This window comes from Aquarana catesbeiana, linkage group LG08, assembly GCF_042186555.1.
Source record: "Aquarana catesbeiana isolate 2022-GZ linkage group LG08, ASM4218655v1, whole genome shotgun sequence".
Lineage (NCBI taxonomy): Eukaryota > Metazoa > Chordata > Amphibia > Anura > Ranidae > Aquarana > Aquarana catesbeiana.
In genome coordinates this window covers 30010665-30032579 of record NC_133331.1, presented here as the reverse complement: position 1 = coordinate 30032579, position 21915 = coordinate 30010665, and the positions used below count along the sequence as shown (strand labels likewise).

Genomic DNA, 21915 nt, shown 5'->3' with positions numbered 1-21915 from the left:
AAAAAAAAAAAAAAAAAGTTTTGCCTTTTTACTTTACCCTTGTTAGAGGCTCTTCCTTCACTGGAGAACACAAACACAGTTTGAAATCACAGCGCCTCTCCGAGAGGTTTTTCTGGACTCCTTACAGAACTGACAGTCACCACATCTGTATGGATTTACTTTAATGTTTTCCGCACACAACAGACAGAAACCTGTTCCAATTGCTGTCAATTATTTCCTAACGCTGCATCAAACCTGCCAAGAGCTGAATTTGGGGCTGCTTCTAATTACTATCACCCTGATATTACATAGCAACCTGTGTAAAGTGATAGGACTTCCTTTGTCTACATCTTGAATTTGGTGACTACTGCTCTTCCCATAATCCAATACGGACCCCTAGGTTCCTACATACACTGGGACTATGGAAAAATGAACACAGCCACCCTTTAACAGAAAGACAGATCATAGCAACCAAATTAAAAAAAAAAAAAATTGGAGGAGACGGAGGAGGGAAGATTTACGAGTTAAAAGTGGCTTTTTTTTTTTTAAAACCTGCAAGGCAGTGTCCTAATATGCTAGTATGCATCACATACTAGCACATTATGTGAAACTAACCTTAGAACGAAGCCCTACAGCAACACGCTGTCACGGCTGATGGTGCTTTCATCTTCTCCCAGTCTTCCTTCCAGGTTCGCAGACTCCGGCGATGTGAGTGGCTGAGGCCGCAATGACATTAGTCCCGCACGTGTGCACGGGAGCTGCCATTAACGGTACAGAACTCACAGGACTCTGAAGGAATGGAGCGGGTATTCAACGTCAATGGCTGCATCTACAGTGGATACTTACTAAACGGTGCATGTTTAGGAGATATTTACAGTACCTACAGGTAAGCCTTATTATAGCCTTATCTATAGGTAAAGTTCATGCATGGGAGTTTACTCCTACTTTAAAGCGGGATTCCGGACAGCAAATTTTTTTTTTTTTTTTTAAAGTCAGCTGCTACAAACACTGTAGCTGCTGACTTTAAAAAAAGTACTTACCTGTCCTGGGTGCCCGCGATGTCGGCTGCCCGAGGCCAACCCGTCCCTCGGCTCTCGGGTCCCAGCACCGCCATCCTAAGTAAGGGAAACAGGCAGTGGAGCCTTGTGGCTTCACTGCCAGTTTCCTACTACGCACGCGCGAGCGGCACTCTGTGAATGGCCCCGTGGTTTTCTGGGAACACACACAGTTCCCAGAAGGCAACGGGGCCGCTCACCGAGGAGCAGGACATGCCGCGGAATAGGAAGACTGTCTAGCAACAAGGGTTTCAGGTAATTAAAATTTTTTTTTTTTTCATGTTTAATTTTTTAAAGATTTTTGGTGCAATTTTTTTTTTTTTTCCTAGGGTGGCCCTACACTTAAGAAAACATACTTAAAGTGGTTCTAAAAGCAGAAGGGTTTTTTTTATCTTCATGCATTCTATGCATGAAGATAAAAAACCTTCTGTGTGCAGCAGACACACTTACTGTAAGGAGATTCCATAATACATTGCATTATGATTGATTATTGATTTTACCCTGAGGATATATGTTCAGGTTTTGCTTATTTGCTTACTGATTAGAGAAATATCTTGGTATATTTTAGTGAATATGACAGACTGAATCTTATGACAAGTATTACTTAATGACTGAATTATCTCATTGCAATATCACCCTGTCTGTCTATTCCTGTCTGATGCCTTCATCTTAGGAAACATCTGTCTGTGGTTTTTATCTCTGTACACTGTTGCTGGGTATGAGAAGGCCAACAGCGGCTAAAATTAGTTTTTTTAGGAAGTTGTGGTTGGCCATCTCATGGTCAGAAGACGATGACAGAAAGTAAGGAATCAATGACCTATTAACTTGAACTATAGGGGTCAACATTTTAATATTTAAGATCACAAGATGAAGGCATTATTAAAGTATGGAAAATCACGAGATTAAGAAATTACCGAATAATATGCTAATGAACATTTATGTGTATCATTTTGATTGGCCCCCAAATGGGGCAGAGTCTTGTAGAGGCACAGCATAAAACAGCAAAGCATTCAATAAACCATTGTAATCATTTCAGCATACCTAGTGTGTGTATGTGTAATTGATTAACCGCCGGCGAGGACCTCCACTGAGCCATCTCCAAGAGCCTAGGCCACAAGGAGAAGACGAAGCACCTAACACTTACCTGAGCCCCATCTCGATCCAGTGATGTTGCACGACAGGCTCGGCTGTCTGGACCAGAGACTCTCCCTCCAGATTGGCTGCAAAGTAGGAACATGGATCAAAGCCTTCCCCCTATTCTAAGGGCATCCCACACAGTGAAAAAGAACAGTCTAGGGCTAGGCACACAGTTAACCCTTAAATTGCCCCTGATGTTAACCCCTTCCAAGCCAGTGTCATTAGTACAGTGACAGTGCAAATTTGTTAGCACTGATCCCCAAAAAGTGTCAGTGTCCAATTCTTCCACCACAATATGGCAGTACCGATGGTGGTGGTGATCCCCACCATTACTAGTAAAATAATAAATATAATATAATATATAATGCAGGTTTTTTTTTTGTTTTATCTTTTTCCCCAGAGTTTACAACCTCCTTTAAAGATTAAGCCTTTTACCTGACGCTTGTTGCTTACAATTTAAAATCAACATTTTTTGCTAAAAAAAAATTACTTGGAACCCCCAAACACACACATATAAATGTATATATACACACAAAATAAATATATATATATATATATATATATATATATATATATATATATATATATATCTATCTATCTATCCCATAGTTTGTAGGCACTTTAACTTTTGCACAAACAAATCAATATACGCTTATTGACCAGAATGCATATTGGTCTAAACTGATTTTTTTTTTTTTTTTTATTGGATGTGTTTTATAGCAGAAAATAAGATTTTTTTTTTTTTTTTTTTATTGTAGTTTTTTTTCTGTTTATAGCGCAAAAAATAATTACCGCAAAGGTGATCAAATACCACCAAAAGAAAGCTCTATTTGTGGGGGAAAAACAAAAGGACATATATTTTATTTGGGTACAGTGTTGTCAGTTAAAGCAACGCAGTGCCGTATCGCAAAAAAATGGCCTGGTCATTAAGGGGGGTAAATCTTCCGGAGGACAAGTGGTTAAGGATACACTCCCAACAAACCATACATACTCAAAGAACAAGAACAGCCAGTTCTTTTGCTTCTTTCACTTCAACTTTATACTAAAATTTCAAAATACCAAAGACAAATCATTTTGAGGAAGTATGAAAAGTTCAGTTCAATATGAATACTTCTGGTAGATGAAAAGTATAATGACATATACAGGTCTAAGAATAACTGATCGGGAAGAAAGCAGGGGGTGGTCAACCGATATACATAAAAGGTAAGGTGCAGCGCAAGAACAGGTAAATGACAATGATAAATGCACTATTAAAGCAAATCACAAAAAACTCCAACAAGAGAGGGGAAGAGGACTAAAAGTCCCAGCAAGCACCAAGAGGATTCCTTCCACATGACAATCGCACAATTTAAGGAAGATAATGGTAACAGACCCTCCACCTTCAGAGCAATCGCTTCGCTCACCTTAACCACTTCAGCCCCGGAAGATTTGGCTGCTCAATGACCAGGCCATTTTTTACGAATCGGCACTGTGTCACTTTAACTGACAATTGCGCGGTTGGGCGACGTTGCACCCAAACAAAATCGACGTCCTTTTTTTCCCCACAAATAGAGTTTTCTTTTGGTGGTATTTAATCAACCCTGTGTTTTTTTTTTTTTTTTTTTTGCGCTATAAACAAAAAAAGAGCGACAATTTTGAAAAAAAAAAAAAAAAACAAACAGAAAACAAACAAAAAAAAAAAAAAAAAAAAAAAAAAAATCGGAGTTACTTACCGGTAACGTCCTTTTCCAGGAGTCTTTCAGGACAGCACCATAGAGAGACCTTGGCTCCTCCCCTTCTGAGGAAACACCGCCTTCAACTTAAAGCTTTAAACCTCACCGCTCTCCCCCGGCCCCTCAGTTCTTCAAGAGGACCTCCGGTTAGCTGGGGAGACACAAGAACACGTCATAATAACTTTGATCTTACCTGACGTTCTTCTGCGATGAACTCCTTCACGAATATCCCTACAGTAGGGTGGGTAACTGTGCTGTCCTGAAAGACTCCTGGAAAAGGACGTTACCGGTAAGTAACTCCGATTTTCCCATTTCCGTCTTTCAGGACAGCACCATAGAGAGGATGAGCGAGCACCTTACCTTAGGGTGGGACTACTGCCTGCAGAACCTTACGCCCAAAAGCCTGGTCTTTTGCTGACAGAAGGTCCAATCTGTAGTGTTTCACGAACGTGTCGAATCTAGACCACGTTGCCGCTCTACAGATCTGCTCCGGAGACGCACCAGCCCACTCGGCCTGAGAGGTCGCCACTGCCCTTGTGGAGTGTGCCCTGATACCCTTAGGGGCTTCCAACCCGTTAATTATATAAGCCTGACTGATAGCTAACCTTAGCCACCTAGCTAAAGTGCGCCTCGAGGCTTTGCCTCCCTTCCTGGTTCCTGAAAATAACACAAAAAAGGAATCAGATTTTCTAAATGGTTTTGTATCCTCCAAGTATTGCAGGACACACCTTCTTACATCTAGTTTATGAAACCTATGTTCCTGTTCCCTCACAGGATTCAAACAAAAGGTGGGCAAAACAATTTCCTGGCCTCTATGAAAAACCGAGGCTACTTTCGGTAAGAAGGCCGGATCGGCCTTAAAAATTACCCTGTCCGGGAATACCTGAAAAAAGGGGGCCCTAATGGAGAGGGCCTCGAGTTCACTTACTCTTCTTGCCGTAGTGATTGCCACCAAAAACACCGTTTTGAGGCTAATCCATTTTAGTGTACACGTCTCCAATGGCTCAAAGGGTTCCCCTGTAAGTGCTTGTAGGACCAAGGAAAGATCCCACATTGGGAAGGGGGGGACCTTCAGAGGTCTCTGCCTACTCAATGCTTTAAAAAATCTAATGACCCAAGGATCGGAGGCTAGTTGTTTCTCCAGAAACACACTCAAAGCAGAAACCTGACCTTTCAGGGTGCCAAGGGCTAACCCCTTGTCCGCCCCTGCCTGCAGGAACTCTAAGACCGCTATAGAGCTGTGAATATCAAAAGAAGTTTCTGTACACCAGCTATTAAAACGCCTCCATGTTTTTTGGTAGATGACCTGGGTTTCTTTTTTCCTGCAGTTAAGGAGGGTCTTTACCAAGCTATCTGAGAAACCTCTGTTCTTCAACAGTTCTTCCTCAGTAGCCAAGCCGCGAGGCTCCATCTCCCCACCTGGGGACAACAGATTGGCCCCTGGGAAAGGAGATTCTCCTGAACTGGCAAAAGCCAGGGGGGTTCCGCTGCCAGACTTCTCAGGATGGAGAACCAAGGCCTCCTGGGCCAATGTGGCGCAATAAGAATGAGAGTTGTGTTTTCCAGTTGGAATTTTCTTAGGACGGCTGGGATTAGTACAGGTGGGGGGAAGGCATAACACCTGTCGAAAGCCCAACTCTGAGCCAGTGCGTCTATCCCTAGAGCTCCATCCCACCTGTTTAGGGAGAAGAAGAGATGCACCTTCCTGTTTTCTCTCGAGGCAAAGAGGTCTATGCATGGCCTTCCCCATTTCTGGGATATTGCTTCGAAAACCCCCTGATTCAGAACCCAGTCGCCTTCCCTCAGCCGTTTCCTGCTGAGGTAATCCGCCACCAGATTTTGATCTCCCTTCAGATGCACTGCCGAGAGGGATAGGACGTTTAATTCGGCCCATCTGAGAATGCTTTCTACCAGGGTCCACAGAGGTCTGCTCCTGGTACCCCCCTGCCTGTTTATGTAGGCTACAGCTGAGGAGTTGTCCGACCGGACTCTCACATGCTGTCCCTGAAGTTCCTTTTGAAAAGTTTTGAGTGCCAAGGCTACTGCCTTCAGCTCCCTCCAGTTGGAGGATCTTCCTGCGTCCTCCTTCCGCCAGCCTCCCTGAGCCACCCGGTCCCCCATATGCGCCCCCCAACCCATGCCACTCGCATCGGTCGTGACGCATCTGGACACCGGCAGAACCCATTCCAGACCCTGAGAGAGATTGGCTTCTTTCCGCCACCACCATAGGGATCTCTTGACCTGGTCCGGTACAGTTATCAGGGAATCCAAAGATTCCTGACTGTGGTCCCAAATGCTCAGGATAAATAGTTGCAAGGGGCGAAAGTGTAATCCTGCCCACTGGACTGCTGGAAGTGCTGCCGTCAGTAACCCCAAGGCTGACATAGCCTTTCTTACTGATATTTGTTGGCTGCCCTGGAGTAACGACATTGCCCTGTCTACCTTCTGGATTTTCTCCATAGGCAGGAAGACCCTTTGTTCTGTTGAGTCCAACAGGTAACCTAAAAAGATTACTTTTTGCGAAGGAGTCAGATTGGACTTCTCCAGATTTAAGAGCCAACCTAGACCCTCTAAGATGTTCCTTGTCAACTGCAGGTCCTGCGACAGTTGTTCCGCGGAAGGGGCAAAAAGTAGTAGATCGTCTAAATAAGCGATCACTGAAATGCCCCTGATCCGTAGGAAAGCCAAGACTTCTACCATGACTTTGGTGAAGATGCGGGGGGATGAGGATAGCCCGAAGGGAAGGGCCCTGAACTGCCAGTGAAAGGTCCCTTCTCTGGTATTTATTGCCAGCCTGAGGAACCTTTGACACTGATCTGCAATGGGAATGTGCAGGTAGGCATCCCTCAAGTCTATCGATGCCATAAAGCAGTTTGGCGGAAGAAGTGTCTTTACCGAATAGATCGAGTCCATTCGGAACCTCCTGTAGGTGAGAGAGACGTTCAGAGGCTTCAGGTTCAGGATGAGCCTGAACTTCCCCGAGGGCTTGCGCACCACAAAAATGTGGGAGTAAAAGCCTCTGCCCGTCTCTCCTTCTGGCACTCGAACTACCACCTCCTGTTCCTCCAACTCCTGGAGGGAGGAAAGGAGAGCCGCTGACCTCTCTGCACATTTCGGAAGCGTGGTTACGAGGAGTCTGCATGGTGGAGGTTCTGCAAACTCCAACCTGTACCCTCTTCTTATGACTTCCAAAATAAAATTGTTGGAGGTGATCATCTCCCACTGTGGAAGGAAGGCCCCCAGTCTTCCTCCCACCGTTATTCTGTCACTTTGTCTTTTTGGGCTGTTCAGGAGGGCGAAAAATAGCCCCCCCACGCCCCTTCCCTTTTTGTCCCCACCCCTTTTTCTGTTGATCAGATTTTGGGGGGTCCAACTTCTTCCACGGCCGAGACTTTCTTTTAGTCTCTGCCGGTTTTCTTTTAAAAGGAAATGCCTTTTTTCTGTCAGCCGTTCTATCCAATACAGCTTCCAGACCTGGCCCGAAAAGCAAGTCCCCCGTGAGAGGAATGCCGCAGAGTTTAACCTTGGATGCGGTATCTCCCTGCCATGTTTTAAGCCATAGGGCTCTTCTTGCCGAATTGGACAATGCGGCTGATCTTGCAGACATACGCACCGATTCAGCTGACGCATCTGCCAGGTAAGCTATTCCTTTAAGGAGCATGGGAAAAGACGAAAGGATTGTTTCCTTAGGCGTACCCGCCTCTATATGCGCCTTAATTTGCGTTAGCCAATACTCCATGTTTCGTGCCACCACCGTGGACGCCATGGCAGGTTTGAGGTTCCCTAAGGAAGAGTCCCAGGATTTTTTCAGGAGGGAATCTATCCTTTTATCCATGGGATCTGGGAGTGCCCCCATGTCCTCAAAGGCCAAGTCAGTGTGTCTGGAGACCTGCGAAAAGGCCGCGTCTAGCTTAGGCGATTTGTTCCATACCAGCGCCTCCTCTTCTGCAAAGGGGAACCTACGCTTAAGTGCCTTTGAAAGGAAAGGCTTCCTTTCGGGGTCTTGCCACTCCTTTTTGATGGCGTCGACTAAGACCTCATGGACCGGGAACACCTTCCTTTTATGTTCCCCTAGTCCCTTGTACATCTGGTCATGGAGTGAAAGTTTTTTTCCTTTCCTCCTGGATACCTAGGGTGGTATGAATGGCTCCTAGGAGCTCCTCCACCTCCTCCAGGGAAAGCTTGTAGCGAGAGGATCTTGTGGATTCCCCTTCCACCTCCTCTCCCTCTGATTCCCCCTGGGGATCTGAGGACCCGCTATCAGGCTCTTCCTCAACCTCGAATCTGGCACCTCCTGGATTCTCTCCACTTCCCGAGGGAGCATCCATTAAGGATTGAGGAACACTCTGCTGTGCTGGTGGAGAAACAACCCGCGGCTGTGGCAACTGAAGACTGGCAAATAATGTCTTAAAAGTCTGCACCGTATTGGAAAGTTCTTTCACGGATGCTGCTAAATCTGAAGACTGTTCTCCAGATTGCTCCCTTACTAGCCCCTCTATACAATCCCTGCAAAGGGGTTTAGACCAAGATTCCCCCATTGTGATTTTACATGAGGGGCATTTCTTCTTGGCACTGTGGGGCGACTTGCTTTTCTCTGTAGCTTTGCCCTGGAAAACAAGTTAAAAGTAGGGAGCAATCAGCAAACTTTCACCAGCACTACCACGGAGGGCCACCAGGGGTGCACTTCCCGGGACCAACCATCACCAAGGACCCAGTCACAACCCTTTCCCCCCCTTCACCACCAGGGGGAGTTCTACACCTGTGGAGCTTTACAGGAAGCGGTAAGGGAACACCACCCCAGGGTTCCTCTTACCTTAGAGTGGCTGGTGCAGGATTCTCCTGGAGCGGTTCTTGAAGCCTCTGCTTCCGACATCTCCTTAGAGTGCAGTGGTGATCCAAGCCCCTGTGTGCTGTCCCCACAGCAGGTCAGAGGCAGCACCAGCCGAACGCGCGGTCCGTTTTCAACACCGCGACCGGAACCGGAAGTCACGGGTCAGACGGAAACACCGACCTCCGCCGGAAATGACGTCACCCGTCCTCCGACCCAGCGCTCAGAGCTCCCACGCTGGCTGCAAGTGCAGGGCGGTCTTCTGTGCCTCCGCCTATGCCACTGCTAGGCAAGAAAGAAAACGGACCCCCCCAGCTTACAACTTCACTAAGAGAAGCTGGGGGAGCGTGATGTGCAGTCTTCTAAAAGGTACTCAGCCACCCTAGCCCCTTAGACTGCAGCTTTCTTAGAAAAAATGAGCAGGAGAGAGCCAGAGAGAGTGCGCCCCCTTTGGTCAGCCTGCAATTAGCCCCAGCCTCCCTAGCTGTGCGGCCTGGTTCCTTGCGATGTCTCCCCACCGGAGGAAACACCAGAACTGAGGGGCCGGGGGAGAGCGGTGAGGTTTAAAGCTTTAAGTTGAAGGCGGTGTTTCCTCAGAAGGGGAGGAGCCAAGGTCTCTCTATGGTGCTGTCCTGAAAGACGGAAATGGGAAAAACACATTTTGTACTTTTTGCCATAATAAATATCCCCATTTTTTTTTTTTAAAAAAAGCACGTTTTTTTCTCCGTTTAGGCCGAAATGTATTCTTCTACATATTTTTGGTTAAAAAAATAATAATAAAAAAATAAATAAATCGCAATAAGCGTATATTGATTGGTTTGCGCAAAAGTTATAGCGTCTACAAAATAGAGGATAGATTTATAGCATTTTTATTATTATTATTATTTTTTTTTTTTACTAGTAATGGCGGCGATCTACCATTTTTATATCGGGACTGCGACATTATGGCGGACACATCAGACACATTTTTGGGACCATTGGCATTTATTTTATACAGCGATCAGTGCTATAAAAATGCACTGATTACTGTAAAAATGTCACTGGCAGGGAAGGGGTTAACACTAGGGGGGCGATCAAGGGGTTAACTGTGTTCACCGACTGTGTGTTCTAACTGTAGGGGGAGGGGACTGACTAGAGGAAATGACAGATCGTGGTTCCTAGCTATTAGGAACTCACGATCTGTCTCTCCTCACAGAACAGGGATTTGTGTGTCCCTGTTCTGCCTCTCGTGCCCACGATCGCTCGAGGCCGGCAGTCATCGTGACCGTAGTGCGGCGGTGCACGCGTGCCTGCTATCCCACTTAAAGTAGCCAACGTAAAGCTATGACAGCTCGCGAGATCGTGCCGACCTGGCGCAGTATAATGATGGGGGCTGGTCGGCAAGCGGTGGACTGGACCACTGAATTAACAGATGGTCAAATAGACAGGTCCCTTCATAGGGTAGATGATCCAGGTAAAGACAGGAACTCCAGTAGATTCCCCCGGAATATACAAAAGGTGAAGCAAGTCCCCCGTCGTAGCTCAAACGTGTCTTCTCCCTCCAGTTCTTCTGCTGGTTCTTCTCCCGACGCTAGCTCCCGCAGTTGTGACGCTGTCTGCCATTTCTTATATAGACACGGTGCGTAGCCATCCGATGACATCACCCGGAGACCCTGCCCCTTATGTCTCCGCCGCAGCATGATGGAGCAGGGTCTCTGGATGATGTTACCGGATGGCCACGCCCCATGTCTATATAAGAAATGGCAGACAGCGGGAGCCAGCGTGGGGAGAAGAACCAGCAGAAGAACTGGTGGTAGACAACATCAGAAGCAGAGGGAGAAGAACGGGAGGAAGAGGACATCAGCAGCAGAGGGAGAAGAACGGGAGGAAGAGGACATCAGCAGCAGAGGGAGAAGAACGGGAGGAAAAGGACATCAGCAGCAGAGGGAGAAGAACGGGAGGAAAAGGACATCAGCAGCAGAGGGAGAAGAACGGGAGGAAAAGGACATCAGCAGCAGAGGGAGAAGAACGGGAGGAAGAGGACATCAGCAGCAAAGGGAGAAGAACGGGAGGAAGAGGACATCAGCAGCAAAGGGAGAAGAACGGGAGGAAGAGGACATCAGCAACAGAGGGAGAAGAACGGGAGGAAGAGGACATCAGCAACAGAGGGAGAAGAACGGGGAGGAAGAGGACATCAGCAGCGGAGGGAGAAGAACGGGAGGAAGAGGACATCAGCAACAGAGGGAGAAGAACGTGAGGAAGAGGACATCAGCAACAGAGGGAGAAGAACGGGAGGAAGAGGACATCAGCAACAAAGGGAGAAGAACGGGAGGAAGAGGACATCAGCAGCAGAGGGAGAAGAATGGGAGGATGGGGACAAAGTGGGGACAAAGTGCTTTGGAGTGGGGCCTGGTATGGTCCAGGAGGGGCGCTGCATGCTTGGATTAGGCTCTGGTATGGATTTGGGGGGGGGGGGCGACGCCATTTTTTTTTTTATGATGGCGTGGAGTTCCCCTTCAAGAATAATACCAGACCCAAAGGTACTGGTATAGTCGGATCAAAGTCTGATTCTGTCCATTGAAGTCGCATGGAATTCAGACATGAAGTCGTAGTACAAAGTCGGATGAGAAGTCGTCCGACTTCAATTTCGGAGCATTGTGAACCTGGCCTAAAACCTGGAAGCCGATAATCCCAAAATTTTAAAAAGAAATCTGATTTTTTATTTTTTTAAATCATCGATTTTTTATCCACCCTGGTTTGCGGGCTCCGGCGCTGTAAGTGTCCAGAGCTACAGTGACGTCACACCAGTGCATGTGTGCTGGAGCCGCCGTTTATGGCACGGGCTATGAAGGTCCGGCATGGTAAGCTGGACCTTCAGAACGCATGCACCAATGACATCATCGGCTACATGCACTCTGAATATCTCCTAAACGGTGCAAGTTTAGGAGATATTTACAGTACCTACAGGTAAGTCTTATTATAAGTTTACCTGTAGATACAAGTAAAAAATAAGAGTTTACTTTCTCTTTAAGTGGTTAAACTGACCTCATTTGGAGACCGAAGTTCATTCCCTTTTGATCTCTAAAAGAGCAGGCTGTTTTTTTTTTTTTTTTGACAGCTGTAAGCAGAGAATGGCTCTGCACTTGTTACATGAATTGTGGAAATGCTGGATTAAGATCGTGGGGGGGGGTTGAATTGAGATGAACTAAGAAACTACAGTTTTGTTTTTTTCAAAATATTCTCTTTTCCTGTTTTTTTAGCAAAAGGATAAAAAACCCCAGTGGTGATTAAATACGACCAAAAGAAAGCTCTGCCGGCCATCCCTTTCCTTATTATGAGATATCTGTCAACCCATATACCCTAAACAGTTGTTTCCCCTAAAGTAGTGATACCAGATCATCCTGCTGTCAACCCAGTACAACCAAACAACTGACAGACACCAGATCTACCTACTGTCACCTTGCGATCCCATACAGAGCAGACACCAGATGTACTTAAAGGGCAAATTCACAGGTTACACCTGTACTTAGTGTGTAACATGTTACTATGCTACTATGCAGCAGCCAACCTCTCCTCCTGAACCTAACCTGTGGCAGCAGTCAGGAAATCTTCTCCCTGCACCAGCTGTCAAATTTTAAAAACAGTACAGCTGTGAGGGGCTCCATAGCTGCGTCATTCATTCACAGGAATCTGTGAATAAACTACAAGTCCTGTCTGCCACTGCAGCAGATGGCTTGCGGTTCTCCATTACCTACCAGAGCACTGATGAGCTCTCATACAGAGGTACGGGCAGAAAACTGTGCCAAGTGTCTGCAGGGGCCCAACGATGCACCCCAGATCTACTGATCCCGGGTACAATGCTTTGCAGGCTGCTGTGTAAAAATAAATACATGCACATTTTTTTAACCTGCAAAATCATATGCATTTTTTTTTGTGGGAGAACATAGCCTTTGTGTTATATAGAAAACTGACAGACCCCACGTCTATTTACCATCCCCCTGTGTCCCTCTTCAGAACTGACACAAGATCCCTCTACTGTCACCATGTGCCCCTCTTCTCTATAGAACAGACCCCAGATCTCCCAACTCTCCTCCCGTGTCCTGCTACAGAACTGACCCCAGATCTCCCAACCGTCCTCCTACAGAACTGACCCCAGATCTCCCAACCGTCCTCCTACAGAACTGACCCCAGATCTCCCAACCGTCCTCCTACAGAACTGACCCCAGATCTCCCAACCGTCCTCCTACAGAACTGACCCCAGATCTCCCAACCGTCCTCCTACAGAACTGACCCCAGATCTCCCAACCGTCCTCCTACAGAACTGACCCCAGATCTCCCAACCGTCCTCCTACAGAACTGACCCCAGATCTCCCAACCGTCCTCCTACAGAACTGACCCCAGATCTCCCAACCGTCCTCCTACAGAACTGACCCCAGATCTCCCAACCGTCCTCCTACAGAACTGACCCCAGATCTCCCAACCGTCCTCCTACAGAACTGACCCCAGATCTCCCAACCGTCCTCCTACAGAACTGACCCCAGATCTCCCAACCGTCCTCCTACAGAACTGACCCCAGATCTCCCAACCGTCCTCCTACAGAACTGACCCCAGATCTCCCAACCGTCCTCCTACAGAACTGACCCCAGATCTCCCAACCGTCCTCCTACAGAACTGACCCCAGATCTCCCAACCGTCCTCCTACAGAACTGACCCCAGATCTCCCAACCGTCCTCCTACAGAACTGACCCCAGATCTCCCAACCGTCCTCCTACAGAACTGACCCCAGATCTCCCAACCGTCCTCCTACAGAACTGACCCCAGATCTCCCAACCGTCCTCCTACAGAACTGACCCCAGATCTCCCAACCGTCCTCCTACAGAACTGACCCCAGATCTCCCAACCGTCCTCCTACAGAACTGACCCCAGATCTCCCAACCGTCCTCCTACAGAACTGACCCCAGATCTCCCAACCGTCCTCCTACAGAACTGACCCCAGATCTCCCAACCGTCCTCCTACAGAACTGACCCCAGATCTCCCAACCGTCCTCCTACAGAACTGACCCCAGATCTCCCATCCGTCCTCCTACAGAACTGACCCCAGATCTCCCAACCGCCCTCCTACAGAACTGACCCCAGATCTCCCAACCGCCCTCCTACAGAACTGACCCCAGATCTCCCAACCGCCCTCCTACAGAACTGACCCCAGATCTCCCAACCGCCCTCCTACAGAACTGACCCCAGATCTCCCAACCGTCCTCCTACAGAACTGACCCCAGATCTCCCAACCGTCCTCCTACAGAACTGACCCCAGATCTCCCAACCGTCCTCCTACAGAACTGACCCCAGATCTCCCAACCGTCCTCCTACAGAACTGACCCCAGATCTCCCAACCGTCCTCCTACAGAACTGACCCCAGATCTCCCAACCGTCCTCCTACAGAACTGACCCCAGATCTCCCAACCGTCCTCCTACAGAACTGACCCCAGATCTCCCAACCGTCCTCCTACAGAACTGACCCCAGATCTCCCAACCGTCCTCCTACAGAACTGACCCCAGATCTCCCAACCGTCCTCCTACAGAACTGACCCCAGATCTCCCAACCGTCCTCCTACAGAACTGACCCCAGATCTCCCAACCGTCCTCCTACAGAACTGACCCCAGATCTCCCAACCGTCCTCCTACAGAACTGACCCCAGATCTCCCAACCGTCCTCCTACAGAACTGACCCCAGATCTCCCAACCGTCCTCCTACAGAACTGACCCCAGATCTCCCAACCGTCCTCCTACAGAACTGACCCCAGATCTCCCAACCGTCCTCCTACAGAACTGACCCCAGATCTCCCAACCGTCCTCCTACAGAACTGACCCCAGATCTCCCAACCGTCCTCCTACAGAACTGACCCCAGATCTCCCAACCGTCCTCCTACAGAACTGACCCCAGATCTCCCAACCGTCCTCCTACAGAACTGACCCCAGATCTCCCAACCGTCCTCCTACAGAACTGACCCCAGATCTCCCAACCGTCCTCCTACAGAACTGACCCCAGATCTCCCAACCGTCCTCCTACAGAACTGACCCCAGATCTCCCAACCGTCCTCCTACAGAACTGACCCCAGATCTCCCATCCGTCCTCCTACAGAACTGACCCCAGATCTCCCAACCGTCCTCCTACAGAACTGACCCCAGATCTCCCAACCGTCCTCCTACAGAACTGACCCCAGATCTCCCAACCGTCCTCCTACAGAACTGACCCCAGATCTCCCAACCGTGTTCTTGTGTCCTCCTCCAGAACCGACCCCAGATCCCCCTCCTGCCCCCCAGGATGGTCCCACCCCCAGCTCCCTGCCCCCCAATGAGAAGTGACAGTCCTCCCCTCTCATGCTCTGTGCCCCCCTCCAGCAGTGCTGGTCTCTCCGGCTCACAGAGGTGTCACAGTGGAGGATGACAGCCACACCCTGACCCTCTGCTCCCTGTCACAGCCCAGCAGTCACCCCGCGGCCCCTTCCTTCCCCCCGCTGACAGGACCCCCCCACACCGCGTACCCCGGGCCCCGTCCGCCCGGCTCCCCGCACTTACGTGATCCGAGTTACTGTTGGCGCTGTGGTAACACAAGGAACTGAACGTATAACCCGAAATGGAAGCCGCCATGATGGTGGAGCCGCTCCCTCCCACAACGCAGCGCGCCGCCGCCGCCCTGTCATGACGTCAGGCGCACTCTGGCGCTAAGCCTCCTGGGAGTTGTAGTCTAAAATCAGCCCTCCAGCATGGAGCTGGCCAGCCTACAGGAAGAGAGTTATTGAGGGTTCCTTTTAGTTCTTTTTTTTTTTTTTTAACATATGTGAATAATAAAGATCAGGCTGATAAATAATTGTAATCAGTTCTGTAGTAAAGTGTGTATATAGGAATATGTGTAGGGCTTATACACAGGGATGTCAAAAATGCCACATTCAGAACCACACAGCATATTTATTACAGATGTAAATACAGCCAATGCAAATGTAGTAGAGCTTTGTAGGCAGGTTGTCTACTGCAGTGATCCTCAACCTCAGTCCTCAACAACCCCCAACAGGCCATGTTTTGGGAATTACTCTTAACCACTTAAGGACCAGGACTATTTTTCAAACTTGTTTACAAGTTAAAAATCATTTTTTTTTTGCTAGAAAATTACTTAGAACCCCCAAACATTGCCTTTTTTTCCCCCAGACACCCTAGAAAATAAAATGGCGGTCGTTGCAATACTTTCTGTCACACCGTATTTACGCAGCGGTCTTACAAGCACAATTTTTTTGGGGGAAAAATACACATTTTTTAATTAAAAAATAAGACAACAGTAAAGTTAGCCCAATTTTTTTTTCGATATTGTGAAAGATGATGTTACGCCGAGTAAATTGATACCCAACATGTCACGCTTCAAAATTGTGCCCGCTCCTGGAATGGCGACAAACTTTGGCACTTAAAAATCTCCATAGGCGACGTTTAAAAATGTCTACAGGTTACCAGTTTTGAGTTACAGAGGAGGTCTAGGGCTAGAATTATTGCTCTCGCTCTAAAGATCGTGGCAATACCTCCTATGTGTGGTTTGAACACCGTTTTCATATGCGGGCGCGTCTTACGTATGCGTTCGCTTTTACACACGAGCATGGCGGGATGGGGCACTTTAAAAAAAAAAAGTTCTTATTTATATTTTATTTTTACACTATCCTTTTAAAAAAAAAAATTGAGTCACTTTTATTCCTATTACAAGAAATGTAAACATCCCTTGTAATAGAAAAAAAAGCATGACAGGACCTCTTTAATGTGAGATGTGGGGTCAAAAAGACCTCAAATCTTATATTTACACTTATATGCAATAAATAAATGTCTTTAAAAAAAAAAAATCCCCCTTTAAGACCGTTAAAGGGGTTGTAAACCTTCGTGTTTTTTCAGCTTAATAATGCATCCTATGCATTAAGATGAAAAAACACCTGGCAGTGACCAGCACCCTCCTAGCAGCTCCATTGGCTCCCGCTGCTGTCATTCAAATCAAAGCTAGTCACTGCCAGGTGTTTTTTCACCTTAATGCATAGGTGAAAAAACACAAAGGTTTACAACCCCTTTAATGGTCTTAAAAGGGATTTTTTTTTTTTTTTTAAGACATTTATTTATTTATTTATTTATTTATTTATTGCATTTAAGTTTTAAATATGAGATCTGAGATCTTTTTGACCCCACATCTCCCAACTGTCCTCCTCCAGAACCGACCCCAGATCTCCCAACTGTCCTCCAACAGAACTGACCCCAGATCTCCCAACTGTCCTCCTACAGAACTGACCCCAGATCTCCCAACCGTCCTCCTACAGAACTGACCCCAGATCTACCAACTGTCCTCCAACAGAACTGACCCCAGATCTCCCAACTGTCCTCCTACAGAACTGACCCCAGATCTCCCAACTGTCCTCCAACAGAACTGACCCCAGATCTCCCAACCGTCCTCCTACAGAACTGACCCCAGATCTCCCAACCGTCCTCCTACAGAACTGACCCCAGATCTCCCAACTGTCCTCCTACAGAACCGACCCCAGATCTCCCAACTGTCCTCCAACAGAACTGACCCCAGATCTCCCAACTGTCCTCCTACAGAACGGACCCCAGATCTCCCAACTGTCCTCCAACAGAACTGACCCCAGATCTCCCAACTGTCCTCCTACAGAAGACGACCCCAGATCTCCCAACTGTCCTCCAACAGAACTGACCCCAGATCTCCCAACTGTCCTCCTACAGAACTGACCCCAGATCTCCCAACTGTCCTCCAACAGAACTGACCCCAGATCTCCCAACTGTCCTCCAACAGAACTGACCCCAGATCTCCCAACTGTCTTCTCGTGTCCTCCTACAGAACTAACCCCAGATCTCCAAACTGTCTTCCAGTGTCCTCCTCCGGAACTGACCCCAGATCTCCAAACTGCGCCGGGGGGGGGGGGGCGAGTCCAGCATTCGCCGGCTATGGTGGACTCGGGAGCGCGCCCGCAAGGTAATCCCCCAGGAGAGCGCTTCTCCTTATCTGGGGGAGGAGCCGGAGGACCCCAGAAGAACAGGTTCGGGGCCACACTGTGCAAAACGAGCTGCACAGTGGAGGTAAGTATGATATGTTTGTTATTTAAAAAAAAAACCCTTACGGTCACTTTAAGACCATTGGGCGGAAGTGACGTTTGACGTAGTTTCCCTCATTCAATGTTATGGAGCTGAGCGGGGGCCATCTTACCCTCACTCGGCTCCAGGCCTGTGAGGGGAAAGGATTGGATCGTCCCTGCCAATACCGACGGCTCCGGTAAGCGGCGGAGATGAAGAGAATCCGCCGCAGAGACAACTTTTATCTGAGAGCGAACCTCCTGCCGTTTTAGAGGATACTGGGGTTATGGCAGCTATAACGTATTCCACGTCAAAGTACCGTCTTATAACGACGGCGACTGGTCCGTAAGTGGTTAAAATAGCTGTCCAAAATACCAAGCCATTGACTTTGATTTAAAGCACCTGTGCAAGATAAAGGAAAACCTGCAAACATGGTCAGTTGGGGGTACTTGAGGACAGGGTTGAGAACCACTGGTCTACTGTGTTCATTTAGATAGGCTTACCCAGGTTAGAGGGAAGGGGCTAATACTGCTTTGCATGCTTTCCTGCTCTCAGTCGCGGACTTTTCTGGGGTCCGGCCTCCTGTCCTGTGATATATAAAGTGGAGAGCTTCCGGTCCCAAGGGTAGGAGCTAAAGAACAGCAACCTTGCTGAGACTTGTAGTTCATCTACGGAGCACCGGACTCTCAGGATATACCCGAGCTATGGACTTCTCCAGACGAGTCGTGCCAGTCATGGACTTTACCTATGCAGGTACGCTGGGGCAGACGCTACGGAAGTTAGTTAGGGAAAGGACATTTTTCTCCGCATTGTTTGCCATGCTGAACCTTCAGTAACAAAGCCTGGTCTAAAGTTACTCAAGGGGTGCATGTGGGGTCCTGGCACTTCTTAACTGCTTCTCGCCCACCGCATAGTAAAATGATGGATGGGCAGGAGCACTCTCATTCTGGGAGGACGTCCTATAACGTCCTCCCATTCTTGCCGTGGGGGTGCGCCGCGATCGGTGGTGCGTTGTGTCCCTCAGACATGGCGCATCACTGATCGCGGTAAAGAGCCTATGACGTAGGCTCGTTACCATATGATCAACTGTGTCCAATCACAGCTAATCACGGGGTAAACAGGAAATGCCGGTTTTCGCCATTCCTCCCCTCATGCTGACAGCTTGAGGAAAGGAGAGCCAGTAAGTGGCATTCCTCAGCGGTGAGATCTGCACTGACAATCAGGGCCCTGATAATCAAAGCAGCCCCATTAGTGCCCATCAATACTGCCAATCAGTGCCGATCAGTAATGCCTGTCAGTGTCCATCAGTGATTTCTGTTAGTGCCTCCTCATTAGTGCCATCTATCAGTGCCCATCAGAGCCACTATCAGTGCCTCCTCATCGGTGCCCATCAGTGCAGCCTCATCAGTGAAGGAGAAAACTTATTTATAACATTTTCAAAATTATTCGTCTCTTTTCATTTGTTTAGCAAAAAATTAAAAAACACAGTTGTGATTAAGTACGACCAAAAGAAAGCTCTATCTCTCTCAAAAAAATGATAAAAATGTTGTTTGGGGACAGTGTTGCATGACTGTGCAATTGTCATTCAAAGTGTGAGAGCGCTGAAAGCTGAAAATTGGCCTGGGCAGGAAGGGGGTAAAAGTGCCCTGTAGGGAAGTGGTTAAGGGGTCTAAGTCTACAATAACACAATAGGGGGTCTTGAAACTTTACAACAACACAGGTTTAAGCTGCACACTAAGGAGAGAAGGGAGTAATCATGAGCAAACAACTGCAACCAGTCGTTGGCATGGTGCCTGGTTAGGTGACAGGTTGTCAGAAACCATGAAATCAGACCGAGACAGAAGTACAGTTAAATCACACTTGTTTAATAATAGAAGTAAAAAAGAACAAACGTAGTCAAAACATAGCCAAAGTTCAGTAACTGGAACGGATAGTCAACCAAGCCAAAAGTCAGGGATCAGCGTACAGAAACAGCAAGCAGGATTTGGAGGCAGAAGGGATGCAAGCAAAGCAAGTCTTTAAACAGGAACGCAGGATATCATCACTGTGATGTTGACCAAGGAGAAGGCAGTGCTCCTCTGGACAGCTTAAGTAGGCAGGACTGACGAGGAGCATATCATCAACAGCTAAGTACCTGTGGAGAGAGATGGGAGCTGGCAATTAGCTGACAGCTGAGTGGCCAGCTCAGAGAAGGAAGGGCTGAGCCCAGCCCTGACACAGGTCCTCCGGTAGCGAGGGGGTCCAGTGTTACGGCTCCCTCCCTGGCAGTCTGTCTCAGTCACCAGGAGCAAATTGGCGTTATGGAGGTCTATGGCCTAGGCACAGGGAGACGGGCGTTAAGATGAACATGTATGAAGTCTGTGTTATGTGCTCGGTGGGACCCCATTCTGTTACTGGGAGTGAGGCAACAGAGGTTTGCTAACTGGTGGAGTGGGCATAGGCTCTGCATGTCCCTCCTAATGCAACACATGCACCTATTCAAGTGTGTAGAACAAGAGACAATATCTTTGGAAGAACTCCGCATACAACACTACACACTAGTGTCTCATCTCTGAGTTGGGGGACTACCTTAACCCCTTCACACCTAAGGGTAAAACAATTCTTAATGCCTAAGCACAATTTTGCAACTTTGACATGTGTTAGTAAAAGAGTACATATCATCACAACTACTTTGTGCCTCCAGGTGTATTAAATCTTGTTTTTTTCAGGACAAATTGGGCTTTCCTTTGTTGATAAATGGTAAAGGATATCTCCTTATTTTTCTGATTTATCAAAGGAAAACTGTCCCAAAATAGTAAAAAAAAGTTTTTTTTTAAATGTAGCTGTATATTCCTATTTCCTACCACAACCTACCACCAAAGAACCCAAAATAAATTCTCCGTCTCCTGACGATCGCAACCACGCCACATATATGTATGTTATTTGTACCCGTAGTACAGCCCAGAAGCAATATTGCGCATTTCGCTTTTTTTTTTTGTCCTACCTAAAAACACACGGACACTGATACTGATGCTAATTAAAAAAAAAATCCTGCTAAAATTATACTGACCATGACCTTTGACCCTTACTTGACCCAAACACTAACCCTGGTACTGACCTAGATCAAACCTTGATCTAGGTATTTTTTCTTTATTTTATTAATTCTTTATTTTTTTACAAACACTTTTTTTTTTCTGCATGGAAAGGCAAAGATACAATGTATCTACTGTATCTCTCCATTCACAGAAAGAAAATAAACACTCCCAGTACAAACACATGTATGCGGCCCCATGGAAATAAAACCAGTTCAGTGAGGCCGTGTATATGTGTTATGTCATGGTGAAGAGGTTAATGTTTTACTTTCACATGACCGTGTCCCTCGTCTGGTCCCAGGCATTGGTGAGCACGCCTTGTGGGGGCTCTTGCACTGCAACGGTTAAATGCTTGGTATGTCCGGGGTGTTAGAATAATAGGCAATAATACTTATCTTATTCCTCTTTCTGGCAGGCTTCCTTCACACTGTCTGACCTGTCTCAAAAAGCTTCTTCTCATTTCGGCAGGCGGTTGCACTCTGACTTCATCCCATACAATCCAGGACCAGTACTCCTGCACTATACAGAAGGATGGCGAGGGCGTGCCAGCAACTCTTATGCCCCGTACACACGATTGGACCTTCCAACAACAAAACCATGGATTTTTGTTCGAAGGTTGTCGGCTCAAACTTGTCTTGCATGCACACGAACACACAAATGTTGGCCAACAATTACGAACGTAGTGACGTACAAGACGTACGGCGAGCCGACAAGAAGGAAGTTCAATAGTCATGTGCCACCCTTTGGGCTCCTTCTGCTAATGTTGTGTTTGGTGAACATTGATTCCGAGCATGCGAGGACTTTTGTGCGACGGACTTGTGTACACACGATCGGAAAGTCCGACAACAAAATTTGTTGGCGGAAAATTTGAGAACCTGCTAGCCAACATTTGTTGGCGGAAAGTCCGACAATAAATGTTCGATGGAGCGTACACACGGTCGGACTTTCCGCCAACAAGCTCACAGCCAACATTTGTTGTCGGAAAATCCGATCGTGTGTACGGGGCAAAAGGGAAAAGCACCTGCTGGAGTGAGGAATAAGGTAAC

General features: G+C 47.6%; 1 protein-coding gene across 1 annotated transcript in view; it reads right to left on the bottom strand.

Moving 5' to 3' along the window:
* Nucleotides 1–15416, bottom strand: part of ABRAXAS2 (abraxas 2, BRISC complex subunit) — a 52669-nt gene extending 37253 nt beyond the window's left edge. The window contains exon 1 of the mRNA XM_073595657.1: nucleotides 15267–15416. Coding sequence (XP_073451758.1) covers nucleotides 15267–15338 — 72 coding nt within the window. The 5' untranslated portion in view covers nucleotides 15339–15416. The remainder of the gene's footprint in view (nucleotides 1–15266) is intronic.
* Between the last annotated feature and the right edge of the window lie 6499 nt (nucleotides 15417–21915).